Source organism: Pyxicephalus adspersus, chromosome Z (assembly GCF_032062135.1).
Source record: "Pyxicephalus adspersus chromosome Z, UCB_Pads_2.0, whole genome shotgun sequence".
NCBI classification, from domain to species: Eukaryota; Metazoa; Chordata; class Amphibia; order Anura; family Pyxicephalidae; genus Pyxicephalus; species Pyxicephalus adspersus.
The window spans coordinates 88795932-88812475 of NC_092871.1; the positions used below are offsets into that span (position 1 = coordinate 88795932).

The 16544-nt window shown below is 40.7% G+C and overlaps 1 protein-coding gene across 1 annotated transcript in view; it reads right to left on the reverse strand.

The window, feature by feature from the left end:
* Nucleotides 1-16099, reverse strand: part of LOC140343901 (G-protein coupled receptor 83-like) — a 31713-nt gene extending 15614 nt beyond the window's left edge. The window contains exons 1-3 of the mRNA XM_072430801.1: nt 15284-16099; nt 8789-8914; nt 4866-4999 (exon numbers count right to left, since the gene is read on the reverse strand). Coding sequence (XP_072286902.1) covers nt 4866-4999; nt 8789-8914; nt 15284-15664 — 641 coding nt within the window. The 5' untranslated portion in view covers nt 15665-16099. The remainder of the gene's footprint in view (nt 1-4865; nt 5000-8788; nt 8915-15283) is intronic.
* Between the last annotated feature and the right edge of the window lie 445 nt (nt 16100-16544).

Here is a 16544-nt window from a genome sequence, read left to right on the forward strand (position 1 = left end):
TCCATTAGATTTTTGATTGGACTATAGAAAGAACATAATGAGGGGTTCATGATCTGAACCATCCAGGATTTCTAATAATACTTTCAGTGCTCAGCAAAGGACCTAATTACATCTTTGCATATTTAGATCTAGACTCTCACAGCATGCTCACCCAGATCTTGGGTTTATTTTATGAATCAAGATCTGTGTGTTTTTGTGTTGTCTTGGTAGCTAGAAAGATACCTGTGGCACTTTTACAGCATAGAAAATGACTTAATAAAAGGACACTGTCAGCTTGCCCTTGCTTCTAAAAGAGACCCAGTCTGAAACCCTTACTACTCACCTCCTGCTCTCCCTATAGCTCATTGCATCTCTGCAGACATTGGGAATACCCAGTATGGTGGAGCACGTGATCTGCTACGCTGGGACAGCGTCTGGGCCTAACAGCCAATTGGCCTGAACACATTACTTGGTAGGTGATATCAATGCTTCAGCATGCTGTGAACACTACTGACTGCAGAGAAGCAAAGAGCTGTGAGGGATCAAAGGAAGTGTGAGCATGCAGATAGTGTCTTCTTCATACAAAGCATGAAAAGGCTAGTCTTTAAAGAATGAACTGATACATACCTGTTCCAATGTCTATGGTGCAGAACACCACTCATTTGTGAAGCAACAGTGTCTCTAAACTTTTCAGCATCCAACATTTCTAGGTGTTGCATGGTCCTTTTTTCTAACCTATGGTTCCAGTCACCATCCCCAGCACACTAGGAAAAAGAAGTCCTGTCTGATAAGACTAGCAGATAGAACCACATTGTACACAGGTCGGATAGAAGTCAACTGCACATCAGAAGATTGTCAACTGTAGATCAGAAGATGGTCAACTGTAGATCAGAAGATGGTCAACTGTAGATCAGAAGACCGTCAAATTTGGATCAGAAGACCGACAAATGTGGATCAGAAGATAGTCAACTGTAGATCAGAAGACAATCAACTATTGATCACAAGACAGTCAACTGTAGAAAAGAAAATGGTCAACTGTGGATCAGGAGGCGGTAAACTGTAGAACAGAGAACGGTCAGCAGTAGATAAGAAGATGGCCAACTGTGTATCAGAAGAATGTCAACTGGAGATAAGAAGACACGTAACTGTGGATCAGAAGGTTGTCATCTGCAGATGAGTTTAGATCAACCACATGTCTATCAAAGTAATATAAATGATCGTGCATCTGTTAATCTGAATCAATGCCATCAACACAAGCACAAAACAATTTGTTCACAGACTTGCCCCATTTTTATTTTTTTTTAAATAGCAACAGATACACATACAAAATTGTAGTTTGTATTGTTTAAATGTATTGACTGATTTTGCTGTTGTATATGTGAAGACATTACATTCACAGCTATAATCTAGAGGTCATAAACCTCTAGGAATTGTGAAAAATGAGAACAAAGCTGTAGAAATAGAAAGAAGTTGTTATGAACGAGGTGTGGACTCACTGTGCCGCTGGCCAGGTAAACTCTAGAGGGGCGTAACTAAGCAGCTACCCGGTTTTCACTAGAGCCTCTGATGGTGAGGATAGGCTTGGCTGCGGGGTAGCTACCAGGTGCCACTCCAGAACAATCCCCAGGCCAGTGGCAGCTGACCACAGGAGTCAAGACCAGGGTGAAGACAAGCAGAGTCCAAAAGCGTAGTCCGAGGTCAGGGTCAGGCAGCCAACAAGCAAGGTCCAAAAACGTAGCAAGGTCCGGTACACAGGAAAGCAGTCAGATGAATCACTAAACACAGGGTAATGCAGGTAAGCCAGAGATTGCTCAGGCAACTTCCTGTGGTAGGAAGTGCCTTTAAATACCTGCAGGGCATCAGCCATAGGCTGAAGGAAACAGAGGGCGTGTGTGTGTTACCTCAGAGACACACCCACACCAGAGCAAGTCTCAGCATGAAAGAAACACTGACATGGAAGACAGGTAGTGGATTACCTGAGAGATAGGACCCTGCGCCCGTGCCTGCGATTAGGAGCAGCGGCGCCGCCACGGCCTGCAGTGCTAACAGAAGTGTTGCATTTATCCCGAGGTGGCAGGAGAAGCTCCTACTACTACATATAATTAAGCAATCAGTTGTGGTAGCAATGGATCAGTCCTGTAATTTGTTTTCCAAAATTATAATTATGCTTTATTACTAGAGTTTTTCTAGAAAATACATGAAAAAAAATGAAATGTGGTAGAATCTAAAAGTAGACAGATAGAGAATGTGAACCTTCCAAAATCCACTTGTGAAGAACTGCAATTTTATGGGAGCTTAAAATTAAAATCCATTAATCCACTAACTACACAATCAGGGTATAAATATATCAAAGTAGATCACTGAAATCCCATTAGCATTCCATGTCAGTAAAATAATTCCTGGTGATCCTACCACAAAGGTCCTTATTCAGGTACATCTTTTTATAGGGTGTCTTATAACTGTGCTCCATGTGTTGTCACACAGACATTTAATGGTGATTACAAGTGCTTGATCAACAAATGTTCACTAAAGCAAACAGGACCTGGGCACGTCATGACTCTGTAAAAACTGCCAAGAATGCAAAGCAAACACCCCAGGGATGTTTATTTGACTAGAATGTTCAAGACTAAGCACGAGGAGCCAATCAAGGGTGCTGCAGAGCAGGAAGGATGCCGAAGGCAAAGGAATCAGAGAATATGATTATCAATGTTAAAAGACGCTGATCTGGGCAATTCTGTGATGTGCACCTTATTTATTCTCTATAGTGTTTTCACTTGCAGCAGCAAAGAAATCAAGGAATTAGTTGTCTGCCCTCTGCTCAGCAGCTCGGAGCATCCCCAGCTTTCCTTTATCCATGCAGCCTGAGATAAACCTTCTCAGCATCCCCAGCACGTACACAGAGGGTGGGCATAGCTGAAAGGGATTTTAGGAGCAGATTAGTCCTTGGCTTCACCCTACCCTGCCAATGGCTTTTAGGACTTTATAGCTTTTCTCATTGTGACTAGTTGCCTGTTGTAGCGTTAAGCTGGGCTGACCTGCCGCTGGTGTGTTTAATTATACATTTACTGTTGGCGATTCTGCCTGTTTTCTGGACCTGAAATTGTTTGCTGCCTGATCCGACCTTTGCCTGTAACTCTACTTTGTGTTTGCCCCTGGATACCTCTTTAGCAGACAGATTATATGCATAAGTACCGGTATGTATTCTGGACTTAACTCTGCTGCACTCACCTGTTATGCATTATCTGTGGGCTCCTGGGCCCCTGTCAGTTCCTCCCCAGATGCCATGCTTTGCAAACAGAAGACCTGGGGGCAACCGTGTGCTGGGACAGAGCAACTAGCCGCTGAGCGGGGGCTTGCTATAGGTGATGAGTGTGGCATGGTGGAATGGCATGTGGCGAGCAATTGCACCTGACTAGGGCCTTACAATGCTTATGATGCTTCTTTTGTCATAGTCCATGATGGGTGCAAAGGAAAGAGTTTGGGACAACTCCATAATAACGACCATGGTTGTGAGATTGAATTACCAAGCTCATATGGGGACACCGGTACCAAACTGGTATCATCTTCTTAGATGTTATCTTTTGAGATGATATTATCCTGCAATATATCTTTGTCCCCGTTATAATAAATGTTAAATCCATGGGTTATTTTCTGCTATCGTCTGCACATAAAAAGTCAGATGCATTTGTATCCATTGTATAAAACATCTGCGCAGATCGTTCTCAGAGGGACATCATTCATTTTTACAGATGGTCGGTTGGCACAATAACTACAAAACTTTAAATTATTTCTAAAGCTGAGACTTTTTTTAAAGTTTTATATAGAGCTAGAACAAGTTTACATTGCTGGAAAAGTAGCAGAAAAAATGCTCTTTAAGCAGAAGGTGTTCTTAGTGAAGTTTTAAGGTGGACTTGTCATTGGAAGATGATGGAAATTGCCATTGCTGCACTCATTCTATGGGATTCTGATTGCCTGGGTTGATCTTTGGATTTCAGTAGCTTTAATCATACACCTGAAACAATCATTTAGATAACAATATGGAATTAGCTGAACACTCGAGCTGCATCTTCATTCTCAGTCAATGATTCAGAAAGTAATAAAGATTGTGGACTTTCACTGTGAAAGAAAGTAAAGACTGCAGCTGACCTGCATTGTTGTCTTAAAGATCTTTCCAAGAATGATTCAACATCAGTCTGTGGTGCAAAGAAAGATTGGGAACCGCTGGTGTACTAAGAAAATATTCTGTTTTATTTAGACTTGTATGTTGGTTAGTTGGTTCAAAGGGTCCCTCTTCTTTGGAGCTTAGTATTGTAGAACAAAGCATGTTCTTGTCTGACAAAAGTGGAAAGTTTCTCAGGGATTATCCATATGATTGCTCCAGATGGAACCATCAGTGTCCAGGAGTTATCCAGGATCACGATATACTTCCAGGACTGATATTCTGGTCCAGAAATGACGCAATCATGTAAATAACGGTGCATGTCTGTGCCTACAAATGTCTGGTGAGGATCAAATATAGTATGTGCCTTGCTATAATGGTACAATGTTAGTCTGATAATTGTGGGAGAGGAGACTGAAGAATACATAATATTAATATGTCACTGTTTACATGCTCTACTTTGCCCATGTGAGGAATGCATTCATGCAATATTACAGACAGGTCCACTTAATAACGCTAATAACAGTACTGCATATACAGGTGCCACTGGCATTATCAGTTGTAAGGCTTAGAACCATAAAAATATATTTATATTTAGGATATATTATTCTAAAACTCAGGCCAACAATACAGTTCTTATGAATATTATCATATTAATTCAAAATGTATGCATATGTAAAGAATACTATAGTTATAATTTAAAAAGAAGGAAAGCCGACTAATTTACCCAATATAAAATCGCTCCATTTTTTGGTAGACAGCATGAGGTATGGAGAATCCACTGGCCATGAACCAAATGAAGATAATACAGATTATTCCTCGAACAGTTGACATTCGAGGTTTTAGAGGATGCATAATGACCTGAAAAAAAAAAGAAAGGCTTTATAGTCTAAACAGAAATAGATAAATATCGGAATATGAAAAAGCCAAACCTGCACAAGATAGGGGCAAAGTTTATGTGGGTTACTGACCATCACAAGCCTTTGAGCTTAGAGGATATCGAAATCTAAACCCATGGTTATTAATATGGAGTTTCTCTTAATGGCCACTGGTATGGAGCTGCACCACAGAGCCAAAAATATTGAGTTGGCTACAATATCATGCACTTTTCTGGGAAGTCTTTTCACCCTTTGGAGGGCGTCTATGAGAATTTGCCCCCATTGGTGAGGTCAGGTACAGATGGTGGGGATTTCCCCCTGCTGGTGAGGTCAGGTACTGATGCTGGAGGAGAAGACCTGGGTTCACCATTTAAACTCATCGCAAAGGTGTTCAGTAGGGATGAGGTCAGGGCTCTGTGCAGGACACTTCAGTTCCTCCACATCAAACTGGTGACCCCATGTCTTTATGGAGCTGGCATTGTACCCCAGGGCACAGTCATGGGGGAACAGAAAAGGGTCTTCACCAAACTGTGACCACAAGGCTGGAAGAGCACAATTGTCTGCAATGTCTTTGTATGATGGAGGATTACCAGGACCCCTCACTGGAGACACCTGAACTCCATTACTCATTGGATTGTCCATACATTTGGCCAAGTGGAGTATTAGTAGGCCATAGTCATGGGGGAAGAGAAAAGAGTCTTCACCAACCTGTGACCACAAGGCTGGAAGTACAATATTTGTATGACGGAGGATCCTTCAATGACTCTTCAAGGAAGACAACTGAATACAGTGGGCTCTCCAAGATTATAAAAGACTATCATGGGAGAACCTGGGTGATCCAATAAACCTTAAATGGATATCATAATAATAATTTGCTGCTAGTTGGCAAATGCTTCCAATCCTGGATCCTGGACCATATCTGTTCCAGGTTAGTTGGATCACCCAGGTGCTCCAATGATAGACTATCTTCTCCAGTTTTGGAGATTTTTAATAAATCATACCCAATCAGTCTGAAGAAGGTCTATTGATTTTTTTTCCAAATAGATAGGTGTGATGGTCAGGTGATCACATGTCAAGAAAGCCATTAGGATCAACCAATAAATACATATTGTAGCCCATATAATATACATTGAATTATTTATTTTTTATAATTACATTCTTAGATTAAAAAGCTCTAACGTGTAAATAACATAAAATATATTGAATAGGAATATAAGGAATCCAGAACAGCTGGAAACATAAAATTAAAATTGCTCTAATCAGTTACATAAGATTCGCCAACACAAGCAGCTGAAGCAGCTGTTACATTTACATAATAACTGGTTGTAAACTCTAACATTTCATCTATCACATTTGGTTTAATTGCAGCTAAAAAGGCCATCCAATCAGATATTATTGCAGTGGGAAGTCAACAAAAAGTCCTTCTAAAGGAAAGATAATAAAGGGTTAATAAAATAAACCCCATGATCCCTAAAGTAGCATTGTCTAGACAGTCCCTGAAACATACAAATTATTATATTCCTCTTTCTATAGCTTCTAATTTTTTCTTCATTTACGTAATATGGTCTCTATCAGACTATACAGCATTTCACGCTTCTGGGAGTATCGGACATCTGTGTCCCCCGCTGTGTGTTGTGGTTCATTTCTTTAATATCTCAGCAGGGATGAAGAACAGTAGGACCACAGTGCTTGGTCTGGGAGGAAAGATCTGGCACTCCTAAAAGTGTAGAATTTTAAAGAGTCTGGGGGAAGCTACATTGCTGGAATGGAAGTAGGGAATAGGAAAGGCCTCCAGATGGGGACAGAGAATAGACATAGAGAATAATATTTGTACAGATCTGCTGCTTTTGTAACAACAATGTCATATTATTAAAAGATCCACATTTTTTATCATGTTACAATGAGGCGTATTTACTTTATAATATAAACTCAAGCAAAGATGAACCATAGAGCAGAGGTGAGTTGTACAGCAGGGGTGAGTCATAGAGTAGTGACGAGACATGGAGTATTGGTGAGACATAGATTAGTGGCGACACATGGAGTAATGGTGAGCCATAGAGTAGTGACGAGACATGGAGTAGTGGTGAGAAATAGATTAGTAACGAGACATAGAGTAATAGTGAGACATAGATTAGTGACGAGACATAGAGTAATGGTGAGACATAGAGTAGTGGCGAGACATGGAGTAATGGTGAGACTTTGAGTAGTGGCGAGACATAGAGTAGTGGCGAGACACGGAGTAGTGGTGAGTCATAGAGTAGTGGTGAGATATAGAGTAGTGGTGAGCAATAGAGTAGTAGTGAAACATAGAGTAATGGTGAGACATAGAGTAGTTGTGAGCCATAGAGTACTGGCGAGACATAGAGCAGAGGGTAGTAGTGAGACATGGAGTACTGGTGAGACAGAGAGTAGTGGTGAGACATAGAGTACTGATGAGACAGAGAGTAGTGGTGAGTCATAGAGTAGTGGTGAGTCATAGAGTAGTGGTGAGATATAGAGTAGTGGTGAGCAATAGAGTACAGGTGAGACACAGAGCAGAGGAGAACCATAGGGTAGTAGTGAGATATAGAGTAGTGATGAGACAGAGAGTAGTGGTGAGACATAGAGCAGAATGGGAGCCATAGAGTAGTGGTGAGACATAGATTAGTGGTGAGATATAGAGTAGTGGTGAGCAATAGAGTACAGGTGAGACACAGAGCAGAGGAGAACCATAGGGTAGTAGTGAGATATAGAGTAGTGATGAGACAGAGAGTAGTGGTGAGACATAGAGCAGAATGGGAGCCATAGAGTAGTGGTGAGACATAGATTAGTGGTGAGCGATAGAGTAGTGGTAAGACATAGAGTGGTGGTGAGACATAGAGCAGAGGTGATCCATAGAGTAGTGACGAGACGTAGAGTAATGGTGAGACATAGACTAGTGGTGAGCAATAGAGTAGTGGTGAAACATAGAGTACTGGTGAGACATAGAGTAGTGGTGAGACATAGAGTAGTGGTGAGCCATAGAGCAGAGGTGAGCAATAGAGTAGTGGCCAGACATAGACACTCATTGGGGCCATAGAGTAGTGGTGGGACATAGAGTAGTAGTGAAACATTGAGTAGTGGCGAGCCATAGAGTAGTGGTGAGATATAGAGTAGTGGTGAGCAATAGAGTAGTGGTGAAACATAGAGTACTGGTGAGACATAGAGCAGTGGTGAGACATAGAGCAGAAGTGAGCCATAGAGTAGTGGCCAGACATAGACACTCATTGAGGCCATAGAGTAGTGGTGAAACATAGAGTAGTTGTGAGACATAGAGTGGTGGTGAGCCATAAAGTGGAGGTGAGACATTAAGTAGTGGTGAGATATAGAGTAGTGGCGAGACATAGAGTAGTTGTGGGAAAAAGAGCAGAGGTGAGCATTAGAGTAGTGGTGAGACATAGAGTAGTGGTGAGACATAGAGTAGTGGTGAAACGTAGAGGTGAGCAATAGAGTAGTGGCCAGACATAGACACTCATTGAGGCCATAGAGTAGTGGTGGGACATAGAGTAGTAGTGAAACATAGAATAGTGGCGAGCCATAGAGTAGTGGCGAGTCATAGAGTAGAGGTGTGCCATAGAGTAGTGGTAAGATATAGAGTAGTAGTGAAACATAGAATAGTGGCGAGCCATAGAGTAGTGGCGAGAAAGAGAGTAGTGGTGAGACCCTGATACTTTTTCAAGGTAATATCTGAATCTGCCAAAGTCTTTGTTGCACACAAGGTGATCTTTTATTTATTTCATGTTAGATCTCTCACCTGATGTCTGTCCAGAGCGATAGCAGTTAGAGTAAGGACAGATACATGGACCGAGCAATATTGGACAAACCGGCTCACATGACACATGACTTTACTGAAAGCCCAGTTGCTGCTCACAAATCGAACCTGAAGAAAGAGAAGAGGGTTTAGATAATTAGGACCTAATTAGAAAAAGACAATCCAGATGTGTAATTTAAACATACAATGACTCCAGTCTCACAAATGTTGCCTACACATAAAGAAGATTTACTGTTTTATGATTCTTTTTATCTGCAGGTGCAATTTCTCACATTGACCAGCCACTGGCTTTTGTGTTATAAAGGTATAATAACAGTGAGTGTTTTCATTGGTCGGTGGTTTGTAGCAGTGGCCCCGCCCCCAAGGAACCAGAGTCAATGAAAATGTTTTCTATTATCTTGTTAAAGGTTATGTTCACCTTGCAAAACTTTGGTTTGGATTTTTTTCAAATCCAATTTTTTGCCTCATTTAAACCAAACAAATGTTGGACCAAAGTAACTCCAGTGATGATCCCTTCAGCTAATCACCAACTACAAAAATGGACCCCATAAAGTGAGATGACACAGCTGTGCAAGTGGAGAAAACATTTAAAATGGAAAAATTAGAAAGTTCTAGAAGATAATTTTTTCTGTGCTCAACACATTTGGATCATGGTGGTGATCACATGACCTAAAAGCACTCAAATTGATTTTTTGAATTTTCCAGGAATTTAATAAAATGGCAATGTTTTCATCCATGGAGGAACCAACAAATTCACACATATTTGTCACAATGCAGTGAAGAGAACCAAGAATAGATCAATGTGATGGAGCTGTCACACAGAGCCGAGAATAACTCGGAGAGGGGGTGCTGGATCCAAAACAAAAGATTCAAGATCTATGAGAATAATAACTATAGTGATCTAAAAATAGGAATATCACAGTATGAAAAAGGTCAGAGGGGGAGGGACACAATGAGACTCAATATATCATAATACAATTTAATATACCACAATACAAATCAATATAACACAAGACAATGCAATATATTATTATGCAACTTATACTTATTAATATAATATAATACAAATTCATCTACCAGGTACTTTAAGATCTAACTCATTTAAAAAAAAAAAAAAACAAGTGATAGAATATTTACAGTTATTTACACAAGCCTCGGAATATAAAATGTTCACATATAGGAGATTTCTACCATTCCCGGTTTAGGCAGTGGGGGCTTTCCAAACCCCAGAGTAACGAGAGAATGTGCATGGACATTTTGCTATTCCTTAGCCATCATTTGATTGGCTATAACCCCAATGAATGGCATTCAAGAACAACTCCTAATTCATGACTATGGAAGGGGGAAATTCCATACTAATTTGCATGGGCAGCAACTCCAAATTACCTTCATATTGATGACCATAGAATGAGGGGAAAAAGGAAATTCCACACTAATTCCAATAGAAGAGCAAAAAGTAGATACCGGCTCTTTATGGCAGAAAATGAATCCAGCATGGCATAAAACCTTTTATTTCATTTACTAAAACATATACTTTTTAGAAACATAATTTGTAAAAAAGGCAATGGCAATGATAACCATTAATTTAATAAAATACTCTCACTACTAAAGAGTCCAAGATGTGGGTCAGTACTGTACTTATGGTCTTAGCCGACGCGTTATGCCTTAAACAGGCTTCCTCAGGAGATTGCCTAGACCCTAGAAATTACATTAATGATAAAATAGAATAGAATTTCCATAGTATTCCTACAATTTTAACAGAAAAAGTCACAAAAAGGGGAAATGGCCCGATTGGAGATTCTACAATTTCATGTGAAAAATAACTGCATTTCGAATTTATGTCATGCTAGATTTGTTTTCTGCCATAAAGAGCCGCTATATTTCCACTTTTTTCCTTCTGTACTATTGGCTCAGCTAAGGCTTTTCTAACCTTATCACTGCGGGATTGGTAATTCCAAAAGAAGGTATCTTTAAAAAATGGCAACGGAGGGAAGTGTTCCTATGGGTGCAACTCTATTTTAAAGGTCATGGAGGGAGGGGAATGATTCCATACCAGTTCCCAAGCGAATGGGGGGGGGAGCAACTCCATATTCATGACCAAAGAGGGAGGCTAACAATTCTATAACAAATTTCATGGGGGGGGGGGGGGTGAGAGGAGTTCAATTTTAAAAGCCATAGAGGGAAGGGGTGCATTTCCACACCAATTCCAATGAAGAGCAACTCCATTTTAATGGCCATGGAGGGAGGGGGCAATGCCATACTAATTCCAATGTAGAGCAACCCCATAATAATGGCTAAGGATAGAGGGGGCAATTCGATATCAGTTCTGATGGGGAGGCAACTCCATATTAATGGCCATAGTTTTGGAATGGGATATCCAGCAAGCTCCTTTTAGTGTGATGGTCAGTGGTTTCCAGAGACTTTTCACCCTAGAGTGTACTTTCCCCATTGAATTGATATCATATGAGTATTAGTCATTTCCAGGAGACCGCAGCCTCATACAATTAGTTCCGCTCTGATACATTGTATCCTAACATATTAGCATACTAAATATCTAATCCGATTTGAAAACAAATCTAATTTCATGGATAATGCAAGGGATTTATTCTAATGTATGAAAAGTCAGAATATAAGGAAGGCTTGTACTCATTATAGATGTCAGCTCATCTCATTTCACCCCATCAGAGATAAGCCTGACTTCCCTGAGAAGGAATCCCACAAATTGCAATGCTACAGATGTCATAAAATAATCCTCATTCCATTTAAAACTATTTCCTACACCTCCAAGTTGACATTTTTTATTTAATATACAGAGTGGAGATTATTTTTTCTCAGATTTACGGAAAAAGAAAATGCCGCACACATTCCATCTGCTGCTCACTAATCTATTCTGAGCATTTGAAAAACTCAGACAGTTGCAGCAACCCTTAGTGGTACACAATACAATGGTTTAACTTGCACTTAGATGAGACAATCATCATCTTCCAAATACCTACCTGGTACATAGGTGTTTATAATTATTCCACAGAGTAATACATTCAACAAAAATGCTTGTCTTATTGATGTGGGATAGGTTGAATATACATAAAGTTAATAAATGAATATACTTTAAAGCACTTGAACGATATTAAAAAGACATGAACACACAGATCTATTGGTTAATTAGAGATTGTCATTGTCGACTTGTTCACTAGATGGCGCTGTGTTTACTTTTATTAGCAATTAGTGCAGTAGTCTAAAGCTACGTACACACTTCCAATAATTATCGTTGGTAAACGAACGACGAACGATCCTGCACGATATCCTTTTTTTACAAACGATTTTTGACCAATCGATCGTTCGTCGTTCGTTCGTCGTTCATTTCCAACGATAAAAATTGGACGTGTGTACGCAGCTTAATTCTCTGTAATTGAAAATGGGCGCAGCTCCACCTAGTGGACAAATTGAGAAATACCTCTCTAATAAAGCAATGTCTCTGCGCATTCGCCCATGTCAACCTAATACCTTTCAAGTACATTTGCCCATCTCTAATTAAATTTTAATTACATTCAACCATCTCAGTTCACACAAAACTCTAAAGCAGCACTTTCATTATGCAAATTGTTTATAAATTTATCCCCTAGAGTTAATGTAAAACTTGCAGCTTTCAAAAAGACAATCCCTGGGCACAGAGATCGTTGTTCAAACAATCAGTATTTCAAGGTGAAAACACTCAATCTGTCTCTCAGTCAAACAGAGTTGTCACCTTGTCTGATGGAGATAAGAAGTGGCCAATTCAATACACAATATAGGGCCATGGTCCACTATTGTCACCATCAGGAAACTGGTCCAAGAAAAGCCATTGGGTCATCAATGGTGGCCTTGTATACAAGAAGTGGTTGACAAAAATGCAGGAGATCAGCTTTATTGAATCAATCAACATTTGAGACTAGCAAGAAAAGCATTATTAATAGTCTAGTTGCCATGCTGTCCTTGGTGCTGCAAATATATGATCATATTATTATTCACTTTTTTGATGGACTTGTTATTGGAGGTGCTGCAGCATAGAAAGCTGATTGATAGCGGCTGCACTGCAATCGTATCCCAGGTGTTGTCACCTCCTGGTTCCAGCATGATAAGGACAGCAGCTGTCAGAATGCATTTATGTTGCAGCCAATCTACAAGCATTTTATTATACAAAGCAGTATATGGTGTCACCTCTGTCACATCCCTGGTGGCATCTCATCCTATGGCCAAGGCATGATCGGAGTATTGATTAGTGCTTGAATGAAAAGAATGGAAATTCCCCCAAAAGGCTGGCAGAGAAAAGGTCAAAGTTGTGTCTATTCTTCCTGTCAACACCCAAGAGGGTCATAATAAGCCAAAGTCTTGGGATCCAACACCCCCCCTCCAACCACCAACTCCAACAACTCCACCATCACTACTTTCCATTACAAGGGATTGAGATTGTTTGACAAGCTGGTAGGAAGGGGAATCAGCAATATATCCAAATAATTGATGACAGCCAAGCATTGGATCCCAGAGCAATTACTGAAAATATAAATAACATAAATCACTAACCCCTTAAATATTGATAAGAAAATATCCCAGTTGTTGTTTTCCAAAATATTGGTGGAACTGGGGACATTTTGGCAAATTGTTGCATTGGAGTTAAAAGGGAATACAAAATATACAATAAGAAAGGGGTTCATTGGTTTTCAATGGCCCCTGAAGATTGCTGTTTGTTTTTTATGTTTTTAATTTTTCATATTGGAAAGAAATAAAACAATGAAACAGTACAACAAAACATAACAATTAGCAAATATGTGGAGAGGAAATAAGAGCTAGGAATGAACTATTCATCCAGGGAACATCCGATTGTCTCATGGAATCAGGAAGGAATTTTTTCCCCTGTTGAAGCAAGTTGTACACGTTTTTTTTTTTTTTTTGCCTTCCTCTGGACCAACTATGTCTTATAGGGTTTTATATCTGGGATATGGTTATGTCCCTACTGGATGAACTTGATAGACTTATGTCTTTTTTCAACCTAATCTACTATGTAACTATTGCTTGGATGTGGGAACAGGATGAGGTGAGCTGATAATTCACTGTTCTGAAAATGGGACAGGAAGAGCTGAGCTGCTGAGCTAGGACGGGAGAAGGGTGAGTCAGGTCAATCCTGGAAGAGGGAGCTTAGCTGCGAAGTCACTACTGAGATGGTGAGCTGAGCTGGTGAATCACTGTTCTGCAAGGAAAGCAGGATAAGGTGAGCTGCTGATTCACTGTTCTTATAATAGGGAAGAGCTGAGTCATTTTTGGTAGGAGGACAAGGGTGAGCTGAGCTGCAGAGTCATGACTTAGAGAAGGGAGCAGGGGGAGCTAAGCTTTTAAGTCACTGCTGGGAATGGGAGAAAGGTGAGCTGAGCTGCAGAGTCAATCCTTGGAGGGGGAGCTTAGTTGTTAAGTCACTACAGAGATAGTGAGCTGAGCTGGCGAATCACTACTGTGAAAGGAAATCAGGATGAGCTGAGCTGCTGATGCACTGTTCTTATAATAGAGAAGGAAGAGCCGAGCAATTGCTGGGAGGTGAAGGGTGAGCTGAACTGCAGAGTCATGGCTCAGAGAAGGGAGCAGGGGGAGCTAAGCTTTTAAGTCACTGCTGAGAATGGGAGAAAGGTGAGCTGAGCTGCAGAGTCAATCCTTGGAGGGGGAGTAGGGTAAGCTGAGTTGCTACATCAATACTGAAATAGGGAGAATGTTGAGCTGAGCTGCCAAGCTGCTCCTGGGAGGTGGAACAGGGGGAGCTGAGCTGCTAAATCACTGCTGGTAATAGGGGAAAGGTGAGCTGAGCTGCTGAGCCAATCCTTGGTAAGGGAGCAGGGTAAGCTGAGTTGCTAAGTCACTGCTGGGTGGGTATGCTAAGCTACTGAATCCTTATCGAAAGAAATGAGCAGGGTGAGCTGAGCTGCTGAGTCAGTTTTGAGAGAGGGGGGCAGGGGAACTAAGCTGATGAGTAGCTCCACATTAGGTATCTCAATATGAAAGCTGCATTGGAAAGAGTATTCTTCTCTACATTGGCTACCTAACAAAATGAAAAGTTGTTCAGAAGAAGTACTGTCTTTACAATCTTACGTTACCAAGGTGAAGGGGTGTTGGGAACAGAAATCATGTCTACACTGGGCACATTACCAGAGTGTAGGGGTGTTGAGAAGAGGTACCATCTCTAAACTGGGCGCATTACCAAGGTATAGGGGTGCTCGGAACAGGAATAATGTCAACATTGGGCACATAACTAAATTAAAAGAATGCTAGGAATAGAAATCATGTCTACACTGGGCACATTAAAAAGGTAAAAGGGTGCTGGGAAAAGAATTATTGTCTACAATGGGCGTATTACCAAGGTAAAAGGGTGCTGGAAACAGAAATCTTATCTACACTGGGCACATGACCAAGGTGAAGGGGTGTTGGGAAAGTAATCATTTAAAACCGGTACCTTACCAGGGTGAAGGGTGTATTAAGCAGAGTAATCATGATATCTGCCACTGCCAAGTTCACAATGAACAAGCTGGTCGCCGACTGAATCCTCTTGTTCTTTATAACAACGTGACAAACCAGAATATTCCCAAAAAGAGAGATGATGAAGATGACAGAATATGCGACTATCAATAGGACTTTGACCGTCAAGCTCTGGGATTCGGCTTCATACTTTGTGCTATTCTCAAAGTCCCCAATGTCATCAATATTTATGTCCCCATTGAAGAGGGAGGAGATGTTGGGAAAGCCATAGAAGGCAGAGAAAATATCGGAGGAGTTCACCACATCGGTCCTACTGAAGGGCTTCGAGACGTAAGGTAAAGAGAACCACATGTGCCTGGTCATTTTAACGCATTAGGTTATCCGATAATTGTCTCTAGAGCTGGATTCCACCGATATCCCCGTCCAGGTGTGCAAAACTTTCCTAGAAGGTGATTGGCTGTCCCATGATAGTCACTTGGCAAGGGGTTCTGGTCCTCCCAAGAACCAATAAATTACTTTTTTTGTTCATGAAAAACCAAAAATACCTAAGGAGAGGACAGCTGTTGAGCTAATGGAGAATGTTTTGAGATGGTGACCACAATGGGTATAAATCTTTTACCAGAGACAAAGCTTGGGTGTCCATCCATCTGTGTTGAAATCAGAACTCTTGTGCATGCTCCAGCATCTTGGTTTTTATGATGTGCCAGATGGTGACGTTTGTCTCCACCACTCAACGACCAATGCAAGCTTTTCTGTATTCGAGAGCTGATTCTAACGTCTTACTTTTTCCATATCCAGCAGTTATTGTTGTCAGTCCTGTGTGCCGGAGCTGCAATGAAGATAAATCTCCCCAGCATCCCTTTGGATGTGCATATACATTCCCAACGTGCGCTGTTGGATCTGTTCATTGGATATACAATGTGCCCAATCCAAGGCAGCCAATCAATGCTTCTGCTGCCTATTAAAAACAAACAGACACAAAAATACATACTACACTACATTAAATCTTTTTGCTGCTCAGAGGTTTATATGCTGGTTGGCAATCATCTCATCAGCAGCATACTGATTCATCTTTCACCATGGTTGGTTTTATTTTGTGTGCTTTTTGTGTATTATGTGTATTATCAGCCATTTATATTTTTATTTCATATTTTTCATTTTTATTTACCTTTTTACATTCTTCATCTGGTGACCTCCTGCAAACTCTTTGAAGACACTTCACTCGAGTGATGGCTCCATGGCA